The sequence below is a fragment of the Lonchura striata genome, chromosome 3 (assembly GCF_050655825.1).
Source record: "Lonchura striata isolate lonStrDom1 chromosome 3, ASM5065582v1, whole genome shotgun sequence".
In the NCBI taxonomy this organism is placed as follows: domain Eukaryota; kingdom Metazoa; phylum Chordata; class Aves; order Passeriformes; family Estrildidae; genus Lonchura; species Lonchura striata.
Genome location: NC_140705.1, coordinates 58,590,237 through 58,610,836, shown reverse-complemented (window position 1 = coordinate 58,610,836; position 20,600 = coordinate 58,590,237). Strand labels below are relative to the sequence as shown.

Here is a 20,600-nt window from a genome sequence, read left to right as displayed (position 1 = left end):
ATTTTTATTAATGCTATCTAATAATTTCCCCTAATTTAACTAATCTACAAGTCCTGTATTTTCAGTGCTTATTTACAAATAGAAACTTTTTTTAAATATAAAGTTTTTTTGCATTGCCTTTGAAGGACAGGAGGTTGACAATATTTGTGAAAAATTAACAAGTCTAGATGCTATTATTTTTTTTCTTCCAGTTAAAAGCAAATTCAACAAATATCTTCTGGTTTTGCTTCCACCTTTCAATGGAATCCCCATTTCCACTATAAGTCTTCCTGCTGGATTATGGTGCAAAGTATAATAATACAATTGAAGAATCATGATAGTCATGAAAACTGTGAAGTCTCTGAGCTGCTCATTTATCATGAGAACTGTTGCATCCTAACACAATTCCCCAACAGTTCATAGTTTACCTTTCAGACAGCAAAACCCAGTGTGGAGGAGAGCTGAATTTAGGGTCTAAATCTATGATACCCTTCTTTGAGGTTTTGCTGTCAGCTTCAGTGCAAATTAAAAGGGCTGACAGGAGTCAGCAAGAGCTCTTCAATATATAAATGTGGCATTAAAATAGCCAAGGAAGCTCTTGAATGGTGTTTAAATATCACTCTAATTTTGGGACAAGGCAGTGAAAAACATTTGAATTCATCCCAAGTATAATGGATGCATACCTGTGTAGTTTTCTTCTGAGGGAAGGCTGGAACATCTTAATATTTTCATTTTGCTCAAAATGGTCTGTTTACAAAAGTTATGTGGACAAGTGGCATCACTGTCTGATCTGGAAATTGTGTCCACGTGGCAACCCTCCAATCTGTGGCCACTGTCTGAGCAGAGTAGCCAGTCTATTAAAAGGACTTGCAAATGGTATTTTCTCATGTTCTTCCTTCTTGCTCTTGGTGATTTCCCACTTTAGCAAAGCACTAAATAACACAAGAATTGAGAGAAGAAAGGAGGCCCTGCAATGACCACATACTTCCTCTAGACTGTACCTTTCTTCACAAGTGCCTTCACTCCTGCTGACACTAGCGACATCCAGCCTCAATTCCCTCTTTCCTGAAAGCAGGACAGAGTAAAGGACAAGTTCTAGGAAAATTTCCCCCCAGGAGTGCTGGTGGCACTCTGATCTTGCTGTTGAGTTAGGTGATACTGCTTTAAATCATACCATCTGTGTTTTGTCCTCATTTCAGTTTTCTTGGGGCTCTTGGAGAATGCTTGCAGGGGCCAACTCTGTGGTGATCCTGTGAGGTGGGGCACACTGCCTGTGCCACACTCTGCTGCCCTGACACAAGTACCCCATGAGCTCAGCAGGCTACCCTGTAGACACCCAGAAGACTTTACTAGTCACAAGTGGTCACAGAACACCTCTTCCTGATTCCCAGCACTTCCCAGGGCACCTCATCCTGCTGTGTACCGCAGCCAGAAATAGTTTGAGTGGGGCAGGCACTCAATGTACCATTGTATGCAGTATGATGGTAGAACTCCAAGAATCAGGCAATTGGTTATTTCCAGTGATTAGCACCAGAGACATCTCAAAATAGGCTCTTTATAGGAGTTTGAACTGAGAATATAAGCTTCAGATTTTAAATATTGAGCAGTCTTTTTCTTGCCTTTTTGAAGAAGCAAAAAAAAAAAAAAAATTGCTAGAAAGCAGTCTTTCTTGGTTTTTTCTTTAGGACATTTAGGGATGTACTGGCAGCAGCAATAGGGTACAAGAAGTAGCTGCCCTGTGATCGAGCTGTCTTAGTGCATCACTCCACTGCTCTGACCTGGTAGAGCCATGTAACATTGCTTTGTATTTTCTGTCCATCTTTCAACTTAGGAATTACCTGGGGCATGGATTCATTTTTGAAAGGCGACAAAGAGGTCTGCAACACTTCAGGCAGGCTGTGTCCAAAGTAACATAACAAAACACCCTCCTCCACCTTCTCACCTTGACCAAAAAACCCGAGAATTTTAGATGGGTCTCTCAACTGCTGAAGCATTATTGGAGGAGTCCTGACCACATAAAAAAGGCCATCTTGAGAAAGAATTTTTTCACTTTTCTGCCTCTTGGACCAGATTCTGGGTACAACTTTACACACTAACTTAAAGCACTTCCAAATTTATTTTAGCAGCAGTTCTGCCAGCGACAATTTCTGTCTTCTGTGCAGATTTGATATGAGCAATCAAAGGCACAGCAATATCTGAAAACAAAGTTAGATTCATAACTGCTGCCAGAGCAGAAATTCCACAGGCTTCACTGCAACTCATATGTCCTTTTTTGTTGGCATTTTTGCCAAAAAAAATGAGTGCAACAGAAGCAATTTCTTGACTATAGCATCTGCAGCATGACTGCAAATGGAAATATTCATCTTTATATCCATTATGCTTTCTTTCTCATTAGCTAATTATGGCATAAAGCCATGCCTATTACAAGAGACTTTAGGAAGATGGAATTTCAGTTTTTCAAGTTTCAAAATTTGGGAGATGTGATTGACTGTTGAGAAAGCATTTTCGAACTCATTTAATTGTCCTCAAGGAAAGAAAAAAAAAAAAAAAAGGCGGAAAAATAAAACCTGCATATTTCTATCTCCTGTAGAAATGTTTTTTATCCTTCTGTTTTTATGCTCCTCTTTTCTAAATAAATGTTTGAAAATTTTGAAAACACAGTGACTTGAAATCACTTGGCCAGGGAATACTCTGCAAGCTCTCTTCATGCCTCTGGCCAGTAGACTCTCATGCAGGGAGGGGAGCTCCAAACTCTCCGAGTCTGCCTTTGTGCCTGAATCTGGTGGACTTCGCAAGTACATCTTCGCAAAGATTGATATGATTGAAAATATATTGATATTGTTTTTCCCTCTGTATTTCCCCCGCTAGGAAGACACAGAATAGTTGACATTTTAGCCTTTTGATACCAGAAATTGTTTCAGTGCATTTGTCATTTAACAATGCATGGAAAGCTTTTGAAAGGATGGAAATATTTCTTCTGACATGGTAATAAAATCAGAATCTCTATCTCTGAAATAATTTATTTTTAAGTTAAAAAGGTTCATGCTTAAAGTAAAAAATTGAAATTTAAAAAAATAAATGAAAGAAAGGATCTGTTTTGTTCTTTCTGGTCTTTGATTAAAACTAGACATTTTGTTCTTCAATTGTATCTTTAATCTCTGTACTGGAAATAGAATGATTTCTGCATCTATTTTTTGTGGCATTTTGTGTTGTGAAAATCCAATTTATTTTGAGAGATAATCATAAATACCACTGTAGTTTGATTTTAAAATGCCAAAAAATTAAATTATGGGGAAAGATGAAACATTTTACTGTATATAGTATTTTCTGAAGTTTAGTGAATGTGTTCATGAGTTTAAAAAGATAATGGAGATGTTTCTAATGCAGTTTTGTGGAAATCCTTCTCTAAACATCTTTTATTTTAGCCTACACATCCCTTGAAAAGGTGCTGAAAGATGAAATAAATCACAAGTTTTCTTCTTTAGTGAAGAATACTCTTGATCTCAGTTTTTGCTGACCTCTCTATGCTCAGAAAAGAACATAACAAAAACCAGTGGTATTTTTTCATCCTTTCCATGAAATGTCTACTTTAGTCCCATTTCTTTATGCAGGGTAACTCCATCAGAATCCTGCAGAAACAGTGAAATTTCTGGTTACTCGGTTGGATTCTAAAGAATAAGAGTTTGGCATAACTCCTGTACCCCACACTGGATTTTTGGCCATCCACAGTAGCCCTCTGTTAATTTAAAGCAGTACATTGAATAACTGTTCCCAGTGTGAAGGTAAGTGGTGTAGAATGCTTCGTGTCCATGTCCTCTAAACTGTTATCTCCCAAACTGGTTGATCACATCAAAATGTCCTTTGGGAAGTTTGCCTCAGCCAATGTTCATACCCAAACAGGTGTCAGAGCCCTGTGGGTGAGTATTAATTAGCTAAAGCTGAAATTCAGCTATAGCTAAAAGCAGATAAGGGTCTAGCAATTTTACATCAGGGATAGTGGAGTTCCATTGCCCTCGAATATTCTCTGGCATGAACTCAGGTGCTGGTTTTGGTGTGGGGCATGGGGATGTGCCCTAAAGCATATGATAGACGGTAGTACCTTTGCCTTTGGGTGGAAACTCACACAAGTGCTTTTCAAATTTTCTTGTGAATAGCACTTGCATGACTGCAGATGACAGGGCTAGCAGAGATGATGTTGTTTTATTTCATTTGCACTAAAAGTGTGTGTCCCATTCTGCACAACTGAGAATGAAGTAGTGGCTCAAGGCTACGTGTGGTTAAATCTTCATCCTAAATACAGCCCACCTGGTCAGCACGTGATGAATACCACATTGACCTGCTCTTACTTCCAGTCTCAAACAACTACACTGGACCCTGGCCCCTGTGTGATAGGATACAAGTTTCTGCACAGATCCATTTGAGACTTTCATACAGAGTGGTGATTAACTGTGGAGAGAGGGGAGAGGTGGTTAGGGCGTCCTTTGATGAGTATGCAGCCAGGGGCCTTCTGGATGCAGTCTGACCTGGGAGTGTGTATGTCATGCCTTGTTCATGAACTAGCTGGAGTTGTTAAGCTGCTTCTTGCTGCCTCTAGTTTAGGCTGTCCACTTTTTTCTTTTTTTACATCTCTTTTCCATGTCTTCGTTTACTACCTTACCTGACATTTTTTGGCAATTGTCTCATGATACCTTATTTTGTTTAAGATTGATAATTTTTCTTTTATGAGCCTTTCATTGGCCCCAGATAAATAACTTGGCTGGCATTTACTGTTTCTGACATTCTGATGTTTATGGCATGGTTATTTTTGCTGAAGGTTGCTCATTTAAGCAATCACAGACAAATCGTGTGGAACTCAAAGACCCAGGGAAGATTGGAGGAACAATGATGGGCAAAAGAACCTTATTAAACCACCCAGTAGAAATGGAAAACTCAGCTGCTCACTAAGACCATCCAAGTGGTAGGAGAAACATTGGCTCTGGAGTGAAACACACTGAGATCATTTGATGGGAAAGGACAAAACTGGGGAAAGAGAGGTGGGCTGAGGAGAAACGAAAGTGGAAAAAAAAAGAAGGAAAAGGGTAAGAAGTTGTTAACTGAGTAAAGGTCAGGCAGATTGTCAGACAGAGCCCTGAACTTGATGGGTGCAGCCTGTTCTTTTTTTACTTAAATCTGATTTCTGACAGCCTTTGTGGCTGTGTTCTCTGCTCCAAATATGTGTGTGCTAATGCTGGCAAACCTTAGCCCACACAAGCTAGTGAACGTGAGGGGTCTGTGCCCAGCAGCAGGAATGAGCCTTGAACCTCAGGGCCTTGTGGGTGTGGGTGCCAAGAACTGGAGCATGTCAGGAGCACTGGGGGCTGCTCCTGGAGCGACTGAGGAGGCTAAAAGCAGCAGTGGCCATATACTGTGTGTGCCACATGGCACTAGCAGATAGGTTCCACTGCTGATGAGCAGGAGAGAGGAGCAGGACTGGGCCACCTGTGCTCTTCTTGTTCGTCTGAGGTTGTGCTTTCTCTTTGTGCCTACCTGCGTGGCAGGATGGGTGGGCAGTGTGAGTGCACATGTGCCAGGAGTGGGTGCTCAGCCTCTCTTCTGCCTGCGGTCAGGGAGAGGGAACAGCAACAGCCCCACATCCATGGGGCTGGGACAGGAGGACAGCCCCTGGCTCCCACTGCCCATCAGGTTCAGCTACCTCTAACACAGATGAATTTTTCCTCTTGCCAAATCCATGAGCACCATTAACTTTTGCAGATTCCTTGCCACATTAGTAAGTTAACTTCTGTCACTCATCACTCCTAACCCCGTTTTACCTGCCACCCTCTGTGCAGGGGACTCAGTGATCTGTGACTTTCTTACTGCCCTGCTGAGGTGTCTAATCATGCCTTTCAAATAGTTGTTGACTTAATCTTCTGCTTGTTTTGTCTTACTGCTTATCTTTTTTTTTCCTTTTAAGAAAACTGCTATTGCTAAGCATACAAGTAAATTAATACATTTATTAAGAAAAAGAAAGAAGCACCTGCTGAGGCACCTGGGATAAATTCTGGGTCTACATCTTCCTGGAACAGTATAGTTATTATATTTTTATTTGTGTATTATTATTTTTTTTAAATTTTGTGTCAAATTCTCATACAAATTCTCATACAGTATACTGGAGATACGGTTGTACTTTTGAACTGAATACTACAATGTAAAGAGAGAATTCCTTAAGTCTTGAAGACTATTACTTAACTTTTTGAACAGGTGGCTCCTGCCCAGCTACTCAAAGCCAAATTCTGGCTCCCCATGAGCAGTAACGTGCACATATCATCACAAATAAATGTAATAGATTGCCTTTGATAGAACAACAATATCTGAAAGGTAAAGTTAACATCTAACAAAATATCTGTTTTCTTTAATAAAAGCTGACCCCTGCATACACATCAGCCTTCATGAATAGATTTTTTCACAGAAGTAGCATGGCATAAAAACGAAAAATATGTGAGCTGTGACTATGTGAAAAAAGGTGTTTTGGATGTGTTCAGAATACTTACCTGTGATAAAAACTTCTTTCATGCTTGACCATTTAACCCAGATGCCATATATTCACAGGGAAGTGTGAGATTATTCAGTGAATACACTGAAAGGTGTGGGGGTCAGTTGAATGAAGTAAAGCATGTCAGGCTTCTCTGAAAAAATGTCAGTCAGATATCAAAAATAATAATAAAAAAATCTGCCTGGAAGCTAAATTGCAGCATTTTGGTCCAGTTAATAGTTCCAGTGACTAGAGAAAAGTAGTTCCACCAATTTAGATTGTAACATCCTGAAGGGAATGAACAGAAGGCCTTGAAACCCTACTGGATCTATGGGAGAATAAATAATTGCAAGACTTCTGGGGCTGCACGACAGGAATGTAATTGAATGCATCAACTTATCTCAGAAAGGATGATGAGAGTCCTTAAGAAGATAATGCCTTTCAGATACACCTGTCAGAATTTCTTGAACAGTAAGATTGCCCCTGGCTGTGATTTGCTCTTTATGAATAAAGGTATATGTAGAAATTCTGTTGACTCTTTAAAGTGGTTTCAACTTTTCTGCCTTTCTATTTTATAAAATTCAACATGAGTGAAGCTGTCAAAGTCAAAATCAAAAGCAATTAGCTAAAAGGCTCCCATTCAGCATGTTCATAAATCAACTCAGCGTGCTTTGATGTTGATACTGTGGTCTACACTTTTTTATCTCTTCTGTTTAGACTGATGGATACATTTATTTCAGGGTGGTTATTAACTTGTATTTATGTTTCCTCAAAGATTTATTCCATATGCAATCACATTAAATAATTTAATTGGAAAAATAGAACAAAAAAGAGATGGAAGAGAAAGGTGGAAAATGAGAAAGGTAGACAAAAGAGGGACTCAAAGAAGCACAAAATAAGAAGTGGAGAGGGAAAACTAAGACTGGAGAAACGAAAGAGATGAAGAAAGTCAATATCAGATTCCTTAGTAAGAGAAAAATAATGAAGTGGTCCAAGCAGAGCCAATGAAATAGCATCAGAGAGTCCAGGAAAACCCCTTGAGAAAAGTCTGAAAAGATATGCAAAGATATAAAAAAACACATTTAAAACAATTTTCGTGTGAATGCTGTAAATATAAGGTTTTGCATAAATTCATCTGAAATACTTCTAAAACCAAAAGGTCTGGTCTGATAACCTTGATAATCCCTTAATATAAATTGAAGCTTTTCCTGAAGGGGTTCCTGGTTTAATAATTTTATGAGGCTTATTACACTTATTTTTACATGTCTTTCAGACTCCAGTAATCTAACTTCAACTTCATCTCAAAGACCTATCAAGCAGAATAAAGAGCCCTCTGTCAATTTTTTGTCCTTATGAGGTACTTAAGCATAGATGAAGTAATTTCTACCATAATATAATGTTATAAGGCACGTTTTAGGATCTATGTCATAGCTCCCTTCTTGTTTCCACTTTTATCCTGCCTGTTTTTTAATACCCTTCTTCAAATGGACACAGTAGGCTAGTAGCAGGCAGAGATGATAATCTCTTCGGGTTTTTGCTGAGCATCTCCCAGCTTACACACCTAAAGACAGCATTAAGCTTTTGGGAAAGGATTTAGGTGCAGACCAAATGCTGCTAAAGACAGTCACTGGGTCTCTAGGATTTGGGTTACAAGCTTGAGGCAAGTGGCTATTGACTAAACAGGGAGGCAGTTCATGTTCATTTTCATGTGCACCTGTATATAATATTGCCTTCCCCATCCTTTATCTAGGTAATAATTTTGAAGTGGCAATGCTTGTCCTAGGAGCATGGCATCAGGACTTTATCCCTGAATTAGATGCCTTTTCACTTGAGTGTTCCTTTTTGTTGGTGTCAGGCTGATGAGTAATTAACAGCAAAGTATGGCATTGTCACTATTCTCTTTGTAACAAACTTTGGACTTCATAATTGATTAGTCAAATTAGTTTGACCATAACTTTCATTTTGTCCCTCATAAGCTGTTGCAAATCTTTAACTTTCCTTTGATGTATTTAGCTGGTCTGGTTTCAGCCATTCCATTTATTTTTGTCAGAATTGTCTGATATTAATCTGAAAGACATAAAATTGAGCCACCTTAGCCTAGCTAGGTTCTAAAATGGATACCACAATTGTCACATACTCCATTGCTCGGGATTCTCCAGAAGGCATGGAAACCTACAGAAGGTTCCTTTTCCTGGCTCAGAAATCTCACTGACCACCACTTCAAAGCTCCTTGTATGGTGTTTCATGTCTTAATCATCATTGCTTTTATATCCTACTGAGTTGTTATTATTAAATTACTGTCTTTGTCTTCTAGTATTTGTGTCAAATATTTCTGCCTTTCATTTGAATGCCAGTTTAATGATTTCTATTTATGTAGCCATTAACATAAATTGAATATCATTTACTCAAATACAAATGTCTTTTGTTTTCCTTAGCTTCATTTGCCTGAGATTTTGTCTTTCAGATTTGTTTTTTCTTTTGCATGTATGAGTTCACTACAGCTGCAAGACTTCAATAGTTCTAATTTTAATTCCCAGTTAAGTAGATTAAGCAAACTGTTACCTTTTAAATTATGCACACTTTCATGTCCTGTTAGCCACCACTGTCTTCTTTCTTCATGCCAAAATAAATCCTTCACTTAAATACGATTTTTCTGCAAAGATGTGTATTGTATTTGGTAGCAAGATTAGTTTTATATCTCCCTTGTCATGCATTCCCTTTGTAGAGTATCAAGAGCTGATGTTTCAGCTGCATTTAATAGAAAATTAAGGATGGAAAATTGCTCAGGTTTGTGAGCTAAACAGCTAAACCCCCAATACCCATGAAAAAAACCTATGGACCTAGCATCCTTTTACACAATGAAATCATGGAGTTAATTTCAGGACAGAATAAGAAGAAGGAAACCTTGCATAGAAACCTTGCTAATGGAAGTGTACAAACATGTCCTGGGAGATGAACAAAGGTTCTTGGGCTCGCATGACAATGGGCTTAGGTGTGTCTTGTGTCTGGGTGAATACAGGAGTTATTCTTGTCTGCCCACCCTAAGAACACTGTGGTGCCAGAAATGTGTGTTTTGAAGCTAGCATGGGCAGGGTAGGGGCACAGGGGGCAAGCTGCGCTCTGCTCATTACTGCCTGTTTGCTCCTCATCTGCAGGAGGGAAAAGTTGTGTGTTGCTTTTGGCTACAAGGAGGATTGAAGGCAAGTCACTTGGAGCACAAAGTGCTCATTTGCACTCAGCAGGATAGGGGTATGTTCTTACTGGCATGAGCAAGGCAAACCCGAGGCAATTCTTCACTTCTGCTGTGAGATACACAGAATGAAATGCATGAGGAACTTTGAGGTTTTCTTCACTTTCCAACATCGGCATCAGAGTCTGCTAATGTCTTTGTCTATTGTTTAAAGAGAAAACTTATTGGGGCTTCTATTAGTTTTCTATTTATTTTATTTGTGGTTTTGACCAAAAAAAATCCCACAAGATCAACCCACAAATGAAGAGATAGATTATAAATGTAAGGTTCCTGCTACTTGATATTTCTTATCTACAGAGTAATATTCCCACTAGTGAATCTCACAGGCAATTACAGAATGTAATAGTAGGCACAGTTGAACGTCCACTCTGCAGGAAACATGAGATAGGCTTCATCTCCTCCCTCAAATTCCAGAACAACTTCTCAGTGGCAGACTGAGACGGACTGACCAGGCCTCCATGTCTGTGCAGCAATTTTCATTTACACAAGTTGGGGTCTCAGGTCTCCCAGAAACAGCACTGGTGTTAACTATATTTTCTTGGCAGGTTTGTCTAAGAAGTGAGATCAATAGAATACAGTAAGCAAGTTTCATCCTTGGATAGACATGCAGCAAATAACTTATAAGTGTACAGCACTCCAAGGACTCATGGACATTAAAATGCTGACAGAAAAGCTGGGATGACACTGTATGTCCTCCAGCTTTGATAAATAAGCAGAACACCCTTAAATGATGATAGCTGTTGGCCAGGCCAAGGTAGTCAGTTGAGGCCTGACTGCCAGAAGTTCAGCAATCTATCACTTGATGAGAAGGCCTTGGTCACCAGATGAAGCTGATTAGGCAATCATTGACAAGGTTATAAAAGAGCCCCCTCCTTTAGTAAACTTATCATCTGGAACAGCAGGAGGAAAGTAGCAGACCTTGTGCAGAGACTGCAATTAGCTTTTACTTGGTGAAGTATCTTCAGAATGGCTGAACAGTCAGAGGTGTGTTTATCTTCTGTTTCACTATTTAGTTTTTACTGCCTCTCTTAAAGAAATAATAGCTTTTCATAAATATTATGCAAAACATAATTGTGTGATGTGCTTTATCTCCTGTATCTTAGGAGATAACCTATGAACTTACACTCCTTGAGATTCAAGCTATGGATTCCCAAGTATCAGGGCTGGACTCTTTTGACCCCTGGACCATTGGAGGTCAGGCAGGAAGAGCACCCCACCTGTGCAAGTTCAGACACTTCCACGTGATTATAAGGTCTGACTCCTATAAATAAAAAATATAACAATTTCAGCTGCTCCTTGCCTATGGTCTAACTCCCACCACTGTCTTCTGTCTCATTAGCTAAGGAGATCCAAAAAGGATCATTGAAATTTAGACTTATTTGACTTCATTGTGAAAATGCATTTACTTCTTAATTGAAAAGACTGCTTGGTTTTGGTTCCCTTTCTCAGTCAGCTGGCTATAAATATAAGGCCTCTTTCAGCTGGAAACCAGGATGTGTTTCTCTGAAATGATGATGGTTGAAATAGTTTAAATTTATTTGTAGAAACTGAATTGTTTTAGCTCAGATTTGACTTCCAATTAACATCACTGAGAGCAATATTCAAGTTAAGTTTATGTTACTATGAGAATAGCCCTTGTGACTATCTCTGAATAAAACAGTCTGTAAAAAACATAGCAGGTTTGGATGAGCAAAGCCAAAAATATGACAGCAGCTGTCCCATTGATCAGCATGTACTTATTCAAAACTGTGCAGATCAGATATTTTGTATAGAAACAACCATTTCCCAATTCATTCAGAATTACATGAGGGAGTTGGGTAAACTTTGAAATGTGTGCTTAAAAATGGGCTCCCTTGTCCCCAAAGTGCAGCGTTCCTGATAAGTAATTAATTGAAGATTAAGTTCCACATCTTGAAAATACGATGAGTTTGCAGGAGCCAACCATTATACATCCTGAGTTACTTCCATGTTTGTGCCATTTGCTTAAGCAGTCACTGTTTTGAATTCAGATCATGCTATGTGTTCTGGAATCAGCATCTTTTCTAACCTTATTATGCAATTACCTTCCTGACTGACACACACGGAAAAATAAGTTACATTTTTGAGCAGAGGCTTAGAGAAAAATTTGTGGGATCTCAGGATTTAAATATAGTCCTGGTATTAGCAATACACTTTGCATTAATTTTCCTTTGCTTTTCTTTGCACAGGGATTTTTGTCAGCCACTGGGCATTTTATTCCTTATCCTTACTGATCACAACTGATTTTTGCATATAATGTCTTTTTGAACATATATTTTGAACATCTGTTTAATCTATTATCTGTCCAAAGTAACTCTCTTCTTAGCTATTAGTCTGTAGCATTTGTTACTTTGTCCATTGTTTCTGCTCTGCCTTTATTTCTCTTGAAGAAGCACCTTGTGCTTGAAAGGGGAGGGCAGGATGGTCAACTACAGTATTTTCTCTTTCATTTATTTGGTTAGAATTTCCTGTTAAGCTTTTCCGTGGGCCCTATAAATATCAGTTGTTACAAGGAAAGTACAGGCTGTGTGATGCTGAAGATATGAACATGTGTTCAGTGGCCTCTGATAAATGATCAGAAAAGTGTTTTGCCACTGGTGCTAAAAGAACAGCCCATCTCCTCTTAGTACTGCCTGTGGGCTCAGGTTTGTGCACTTCTCCAAATTTCTTCTTTTTTAAAATCTCTGATAAAAGCACAAAAGACAAATCTGCTGCTTTTTTTTTTTTTTTTCTTCAGACAACTGTCCCTTAACCTAAAATGTTTTTGCATGAGTCTGTAAATCTGTCTCTGCCAACAGAACCCACAACTGGTTAGTAAAAATGAGGGGGAGATCTCATTGAAGTCAGCAGGGCTGAGGTATTCAGCATCTCAGTTTCTATGAACAAATGACTATAAACACCCCAGTATTATATCCAAGCACTCCTCAGGCTTTACTTAATCTTTTTTGTTTCAAAAGATTAAGTCTGCTCCCAGCTCAACTAAATCAAAACCTTTAAGCTGCTCCTTTTAGAACCCTCAAGCATCTGAAAGATAGATAGCTTCAAGGGTTATGATCAGCTTCTTCAAAGACTGTGACAGTGAAGAAAATGTCTTTATTCTGTCAAGTCCAAAATAATCTGCTTGCCTGGAAGATAAAAAACAGCCTCCAAATGTCTTAAGAAATAAAAAAACTTTGGCTAAAATAGGATAATTGATGGATTCAGAGTACAGTAAGGTCAGAGTGTTTACTCAGTAGGGCTGTCCTAGTGTCTTAAGCCTTTAGGCTACAATTTATATTCAATATTGGTGCAATTTATGCACTTCAATAATGTGTGAAATAAAAATATATGCAGCATTATAAGAGAAATTTCCCACTTTGCTGTAAGTAAGCAGGTAAGTTATAGACATAAAGAATCTGTTCATAATAGTTTCTGGGCTTTCTTAGCTTTTAACCTGAAAGCCTGTTTTCTAGTAAATGATTTTGAAGAGTGAGGCATGTATGTATCACAACAGAGGACAGCCATAAAGAAAGAGGCAATTTGATTAAATGACAGAAAAACTTCCTGTGCAATCAGAAGACCTGATATCTTTATTTATTAAATACTTGCTTTATTTTGACTTAACTTTTTCAATCTTTCCTGACTAATTGGTGTTAGCAGGTACTTATCTTTGCTCAACAAAGACATTATCCAGAAATAACTTTATTTTCTCTCTGCAAAACTCCTTCTGTCTTATCCTGAATGACCACATTATTCTGTCATTTAATCAAATAAATTTCTAGGTAGAGAGCAAAATAGTTTTTGACCGTTTGATTCCAGGACTGGTCACAGAAATCATCAGCTCAAGAAGGTGAAACAAATGACGTAAGGCAGAAATTCTGAAGAAACAGAGCCAAAAAAACCCATACCAGTCTTAACAAACAGAAGGAAATTGACTTAAGAGCATTCTAACAAAGATTTCCAGGTTTCTGAAGGAGATGGATGCTTGTTATATGTGATTCTACACTAAGAACAATTAAAATATCAAGGAGCATAAAGCAAGCAAGTGTTCTGCAGTACTAAAGGGAAGAGATTAAGGGTGTTTAGAATTTGGCTGCTGAGTCAAGTCAGAAAAGAGCTCCTGGTAATGGTACGTGACAATACTGAAGGGACAGCTTCGGAGGGTATCTTAAAGATCACAGCTCTTTTTAGAGAGAAAGAAAGGTGGTGTTTTGAGGTATGTAATTTGATTCACTGAGAAATACATCCATCCCTGTAAAGTTTCCTCCTCTTAATAAGTAGTATTTATTAATAAATAGCATTAGGACAATTAATTTCTGGTGCCTCTTAACTATTTCTAATGGAGGAAAAAAATAAGTGCATGAAATTGATTGCTGTAAATAAGACAAATTGGCAGGTGTGAGGACTGGCACACATACATATTTATATTTGGTGTGTTGTCTTTAAATGAAATGATGAAGTAGGACACGCATGCAGTTGTAAAGGGTATGAGGTTCCTATCTGATGAACAATGTAATGGGATTCATTTCCTATAAATACTTTTCATAGCTACTTCATCTGGGTTGTTAATTAATCAGATTTTATATAAAGACCATAGGCACCAGGTACTATCTGTCCTCCTCCAAAGAGATTTCAGTTAAGAGGTCTAAATCTAAAAAAAAAAGGAAATTGAAAAACAGATTACATTTTTTATCATAGCTGCAATCAAAATAGAACTGCTTTTCTCCTGTATTAACTGGTCAGCTTAACCTGCTTTTCAAGTTGGCAGCATACACAGGGCCTATATGTGCCACCATCTCCTAACTTCTGGGTAGCCAGCAATGAAAACAAAGCCAGACTCTTGGAGGTTAGTATTTGAAGAACAAGAGGCGGTGGATACAACCTTGGATATAGGATTTTTTATCTCCCCTTTGCCCAAGAACAGGATGTTCCATCTTCAGGTCTTTTCAACATGCAACTGTAGACTATCTTTTGCAACCTGCTTTTATCAGACCATGTGCTTTTACTGTACCCAATATGAGCAGAAGATTGGATAAGTAATGGCAGCTCATTTACAAACTGCACAGTTCTGTAACTGTCAATAAAGAGTTAACTATGAGAAAGTTACAATAATTTACCTGAATAAAGTGATGGAACTCTTTTTTTAAAACATTCTCTAGCATCTGAAAATTGTCCTGTTTATTATTGTACTAAAGCTTTCCTTTGTAAATAGCAAGTAATTAATTTTATTATAGTGCAACTTTCTATTATAACAAAAGAGTGAGTGACAGTTCCCTGGAACAGGGAAAAGTAATTAAAACATTTGTTTTTCTGGTTAAAGAATCTGAAAGTCACTGTAATGACTAACAAGTGACTGCTGTCTAGCCCTGTACTGCTGCACTGAAAGTGGTAAATAACAATATGAGGAGAAGTGCCTGCAGGACACTGGAAAGGTATCATTGCTTAATGCAGAAGTGTTACCTTAAAAGTTTTTTTTTCTTGTTAGTCCAGTCAGTTTCTGAACTCATGTAAATCTCTAGCATTTACAGTTTCCTGGAGTGAGAATTTACAGCTTATTGCACAGAGAATTACCTCTCTGGATGTTTTGGGCACAGTATCTGAAGCTTCACTAAATGGCATCTGATTTTGGTGCTATTTTCCTTTGGGTGGCTATTTCCCTTTCACATAACATGTGGTTTTACAAATCTCTCTTTTATCTAGCTTATCAGCCATCTTTGTTCCCAGCTAAGTTGTTCTAGGCTATTCTTTATATAAATGTCCATATTTGAGTGTGTGATAGTGAAAGATGGGAAAAATTGTGACCACAGCTGTGGGCTGCTATTGATGTCTACTCAACAACAAAAGACTGATTTGAGTAGGCTGAATTCCCAGAAGTCAGTAACTGCCAATAGATTTGTATTTATTTTTGAAGACTGCTAGGAGGTATTCTCCAGCCCATGAGCCTCCTAATCTTATTGCACTGTGAGAGTTCCTCTGTGTTAGTGCAATCTACCATCTCTGAGGAATCGTTAAATAAATTCATGTGCTGGTTTCACAGTGGTGGTCTTTGCTCTACAGCACCAAACTGGCTTACCTGTAAACTAAATAAATGCTTGTTTATAATGAATTAAGGAATCAGACAGTTTTTCTATACATGGTTCTTTTGCAGCAGCCCTTCTTAGGGATTGGGACTTCAGTTTAGATTTTTCTCTTTCTATCCCTGTGTGATGGATGCAAGCAGCTAAAACATACTAATGAGTGTTGTGGGCAAAAGGCATGCCAAACCTGTGATCCATTACAGCTTTTGATGAGCAATACTGCTTATACTGCAGTAAGCTGAAATGTGAAGCACTATGACTCGTGAAATAAACAGGTTTCTGAAAGGTTTTTTTCTTGAAGAAAAATAAAATAACTCTGTGAGAGTATAACACATAGCAGTTATGTGCCTGTCATAATTGTGTGTGTCCCTAAACCAGGACAGTGATTTTCTTAGATCATTATTTTTATTTTTCAGGATTGGACACATAATTAAAAAGTATGTCCTTTGGTAGATAATGATGAAATATGGACTAGTTTTCTTGTTTTGTGGCTTTTTTTTTTTTTTTTTTTCCGCAGGGGGAGGGGGGCTTGGTTTGTGGTTGGTTTTTTTTTATATATATATAATTGAGAAAAAGAACTGTAATAGTCTTTAAGAGAAGAGGAAATATACTTTCTTTTGTTGGCTCAATTTCAACAAGGGAATGCCACAGGACAAGATGGATGAGGGGAGTAGTAAGGAGATATAGGTGTTTATTTCTAGGTCACTTAATTGAGTCTGATCCAAGTCAATACCACCTGAAATTTCATGCAAATTGGTAGCTGTTTAGTTAAACATGAAATGTCTTGGCATTGCCTCTACTGCACTGTAATTTCTTTATCTTCATTAATTTTTGAAGCTGGAATTGCACACATTGCAAAAATAAAAGCAACTTCTGGTGTAAGTTTTCTGCAATTGAATGAATGCCAATATTTTATCACAGAAGCAAGTCTCAGCAAATGCTATCTGCAAGACTGAGCCTGCAGCCAGGTCCTAACATCCCTGCACAGATGGAGATTTTTTAAATTGCTTGGGTAAACAGCTCCTAACTACAGGCTGAGACATCATTTAATGTGCGGGGGTTTTTTTTGGAAAGTGGATAGATAAGATCCTTAGCAGCTGCAAGTGTATTCTCTGTTGGTGCTGCCTGGACCATCCATGTGAACCCTCTAGAGACACAACACCCTGGCACAAAGCTCTGTCCCTGTTTTCATATCACAAAGCCTAGCTTTCCTCAGTCTTCTTTCCAAAGTGTTTTCAAGACTTCAAGGTACCCGAGTGTTCCTTCTCTGGGCAGGGTTTCCTTGAAACTCTATTTGCACTCATCAAAGGGTTACCAGGTTGGCTGCATTTGGAATGAAGTTTCACTTCACTGGAAAGTTTCTGGCCGGCTGTTCTCCCAACAACCTCTGTTTCTAAAGCTGCCTGTATGAAACTCTAACCTCTCCGAAACCAAAGGTCTCAAATGATGGATGAATACAAAATGGTAGAACTAATATGGTGCCTGCTGATCTTCTTGGATCACACACTAGTCCTTGACATATCACATCCTCTAGCCATCATCTGATAACTGCCTATTTTTGCTGGCTGTTTCAATTGTGAGCTCTTTCAGGCATAGATGTCTTGCTACATTTTTCACACTCAGCACTTTTAAAAGCTTTAATAATCGCCCTTGCTACTTCCATGGAATTCTTGTGACTAAGGAGAGAGAAGATTTTGTTCTAACGTTGTCCTCCAACTCTGGCAGCACTCTGCGCCTTTATCCAGCCACATCCTATTTACTCTGCCTTAGGTGGATTAGATTACAAGAGAGTTAAGAGAATATCTATAACAGATGATTAATACATAATGTTCTGCTGATCTGATATGGAAGAACATTTTCATTAAGATCTTATTCAGGTACAATTTAGATTTGTTGAATTGCTGTTTACTTTCCAGAGTTGTTGCAATTTGCTCACATCTATGTGATGGAGTTTTTTCCATGTACCAAAATTTAAAAAAAAATCACAGGAGATTATCAGTTTAGAAATTTTCAGCTCTGGTAGTGGACAAAATGGTGCTGGTCTCCTCTATAGTATATCTAAAGATCCAGAAGTAACATCTTTTACCTCACTGATGTCTTTTAGAGCAGCCCAACCATGATGATTTTATTAGGTTTGCATGTAATTTACCAAGTGTTTGTCCTTTCACAGGGCAGGCTATGCAAGCAAACTCTAGCTTTGTGCTCATTCCTCAATTCACAGGCAATGTGTAGTATTGAATTGCAAATGATTTCTCAGAGGGAATCTAGGATGAATTAAATGTTTTTGGTGGAGGGGTTACAGGGCTAAAGGGCTATTAAAGGTGGTTTTGTGCATGCACTGAGAAAAAGAACTTTTGGTCTCCATTTTACTTTAATTTCTTCAAGACCAGAAAAGCTCAAAATTACTTTACTTAGTACAGACACAACAGAAATCTTTATTATTAAAGAAGACTGTAATAAATCAGAAAGCTCTGCATTTAAAAAACTGTTTATAGTTTGATAAATGTGTGGGAGCTTCCAAAACTCCAAAGAGTAGCCCTGTGTGGATTAGGGTCACAGATGCAAGGGGAACTGCCTGTGATGGGGACCATCACTGGGCACATAGGTTTGTGCCATAAGGTTTATGTTCCCCAAGATAGCATAGCTGAACTTTTAAGAAAGTGATGGCCAATTCTAGATGACTGAGGTCTGACAGAGTTTTTCAGTGCTACTGCAGTACAGCATATGGAGCAATTTGCAATACCCCACAAGTTCCTTCATTAGCAGAAATGAGATGCACTTTAGTGGTACTGCCAGGCTGTCTGATCAACTTCGTACAAATGAAAGGAGAAAGGAGGGTGATGCCCTAGTCTGAGTGAAGACCTTGTGGCATTATTCAAGGTCTTGGTGTTTATTTCAGGACAAAAGCTGTTAAAGGTGTGTTAGCCAGTGTCCTGCTACAGCACTGCTCAGTCTCAAACATGGTCTGGTCCAAACCAGTGGGCTAAGCTTTATATAAAGATGTTGAATGTGCTAAAATATCAGATATTCACCTGTCACTTCTAATCTGGAATGACTTACATAATTTTGTAAAACAGTAAGAATCACACTGCTGGAAAAAAAAAACAGTGAAAAGAGCAAAGAGAAGAGGGTAAACTGAGTTTCACAATTTTTTTTCTTGAAAGTATGAACAGCAGATTTTTCTAAATTTGCATGTGTGTCTTAAGTGAATACCAGAATATTGTCTTGTAGACTGCTTGACTAATTCCTATAACATAGGACATAAGCATAGGACAGAAATCTAATAACTTGTTCTCTTCCACCCTCTGTAGGTAATGCAGTATAATTTTTTTTAATTTAGTATAAACTTCAACCTGCATATAAGTTCAAACATTTCTTGGAAACATAAAACTTGGATCTTATTGATAAATACTTTGGTTAATAGTCCTGCTGAAGTGAAGGCCTTCACAGTGTAGCTGTGACCAGAGTACTAATTTCCTCATTAGCCACTGACTGTAATTTACTGTAATATCATAGTTTGTCTTCAGGAAGAAGATAGACATATTTTTGAAGAATAAGGGGAAATTATGTTTTGCAGAGGTATGTTGTTGAAGTCAAAGACAAATGGTTCAAGTTATTAGGCCTCAGCTCTTCTCACTTAATGAACAAACCATAAAAAAATATGAGAAAGAATACCTCAATCTACTGAAAATTGGATTCTTGTAAACAAAAGAAAAAAGATGCCATAGTGCAATAGGCACTGTTCTTCCTTGAATATGAATTTTTGTATTTATCAAACTATCAATAACATACCAGGGCATAAGGAAGATGCATTCCTCACATTATTAATGAGTGTAGTGTAGGTAATGAATACTTTCCTGCAAAACAAATGCAGTACTTATTTTAATGATTTACTGAAAATCTTTAATTGCGTGAATCTACTGTGTGTCTTTTCTGTTTTCTCAGGAGAAATTATTACCCATTCACACCTGAATCATGAAGCAAATAGCTGATGAATATTGGAGTCTGCTGGTAGGATACATGCATGCTCAAGCTGGTGAGTGAACATGACAAGTAAAGTAGTGAGAGGGGCAAAAAGGCTTTTTATTTGGAATAAAAAGGAAAAACAACATTATTTTAGATGAAAATATTCAGTCCAAGCTGCAGCTGGGCAAGGCTTTCTCTTGCCAGGGAGTACAGCTTTGGCTGCTGGTCCCATGAGCCATGCCAACCTGCTGCACACTCTGGGGCCACCCCAGTGGCCAGCCAGCAGTTGGCTTTGTCTGTTGAATTTTTACTTTTTTCTTTAAAGTTTGAGTAATCACTGTCCAAACATTAAACAAAACTCCCATTTGCCTGCTGAACTTGATATTTCTCATTGTTGTTTCTGTCTGGTTCTCAGCATAATGACAATCAGTTTGACTTCTTAACATAACAGACTAACTAGTATTTCAGAAATTGTCCTGTACCTATTTCAGTCTGTTAAATGAATACTATTAATTAATTTAGAGATCATAATTTACTTATTTTGTCTTGGAAATAAATCTAGAAAATATTTTGAACTTTCCAGTTCAAAATATTTTATCCCTCTCAACAAGAAGCAGGAAAGAAACTTTTATATTGACTTTTATATATTGATGTTTTCCTGTTGCTTATCTGCTGCTTACCATTAGTTTAAGAAAATTAATATAATTTTGCTTGTATGGAATTGCTTTGCAGGTTCTTCCAATATTTTCAGAAATTAAGTTTCCTCTTACTTTTAAACAGGAGGGAATATCCATCTTCTATAGCCATAAGAAATGAAAAC

At 38.0% G+C, this 20,600-nt stretch overlaps 1 protein-coding gene across 6 annotated transcripts in view; it reads left to right on the top strand.

Annotated features, from left to right (window-relative positions):
• LOC110476021 (uncharacterized) overlaps nt 1-20,600 on the top strand; it is a 212,573-nt gene that overhangs the window by 44,299 nt on the left and 147,674 nt on the right. For 5 of the 6 annotated variants that reach the window (XR_014954269.1, XR_014954270.1, XM_085576622.1 and 2 more), the window contains exon 2: nt 19,760-19,850. Coding sequence is in view for 4 of the 6 variants with exons in the window: in XM_085576622.1 (XP_085432748.1) it covers nt 19,839-19,850 (12 nt within the window). In the remaining 2 variants the exon portion in view is untranslated. Of the gene's footprint in view, nt 1-452; nt 10,725-19,759; nt 19,851-20,600 lie in introns of those variants that run through there. The other variant, XM_085576621.1, reaches the window with a different exon arrangement.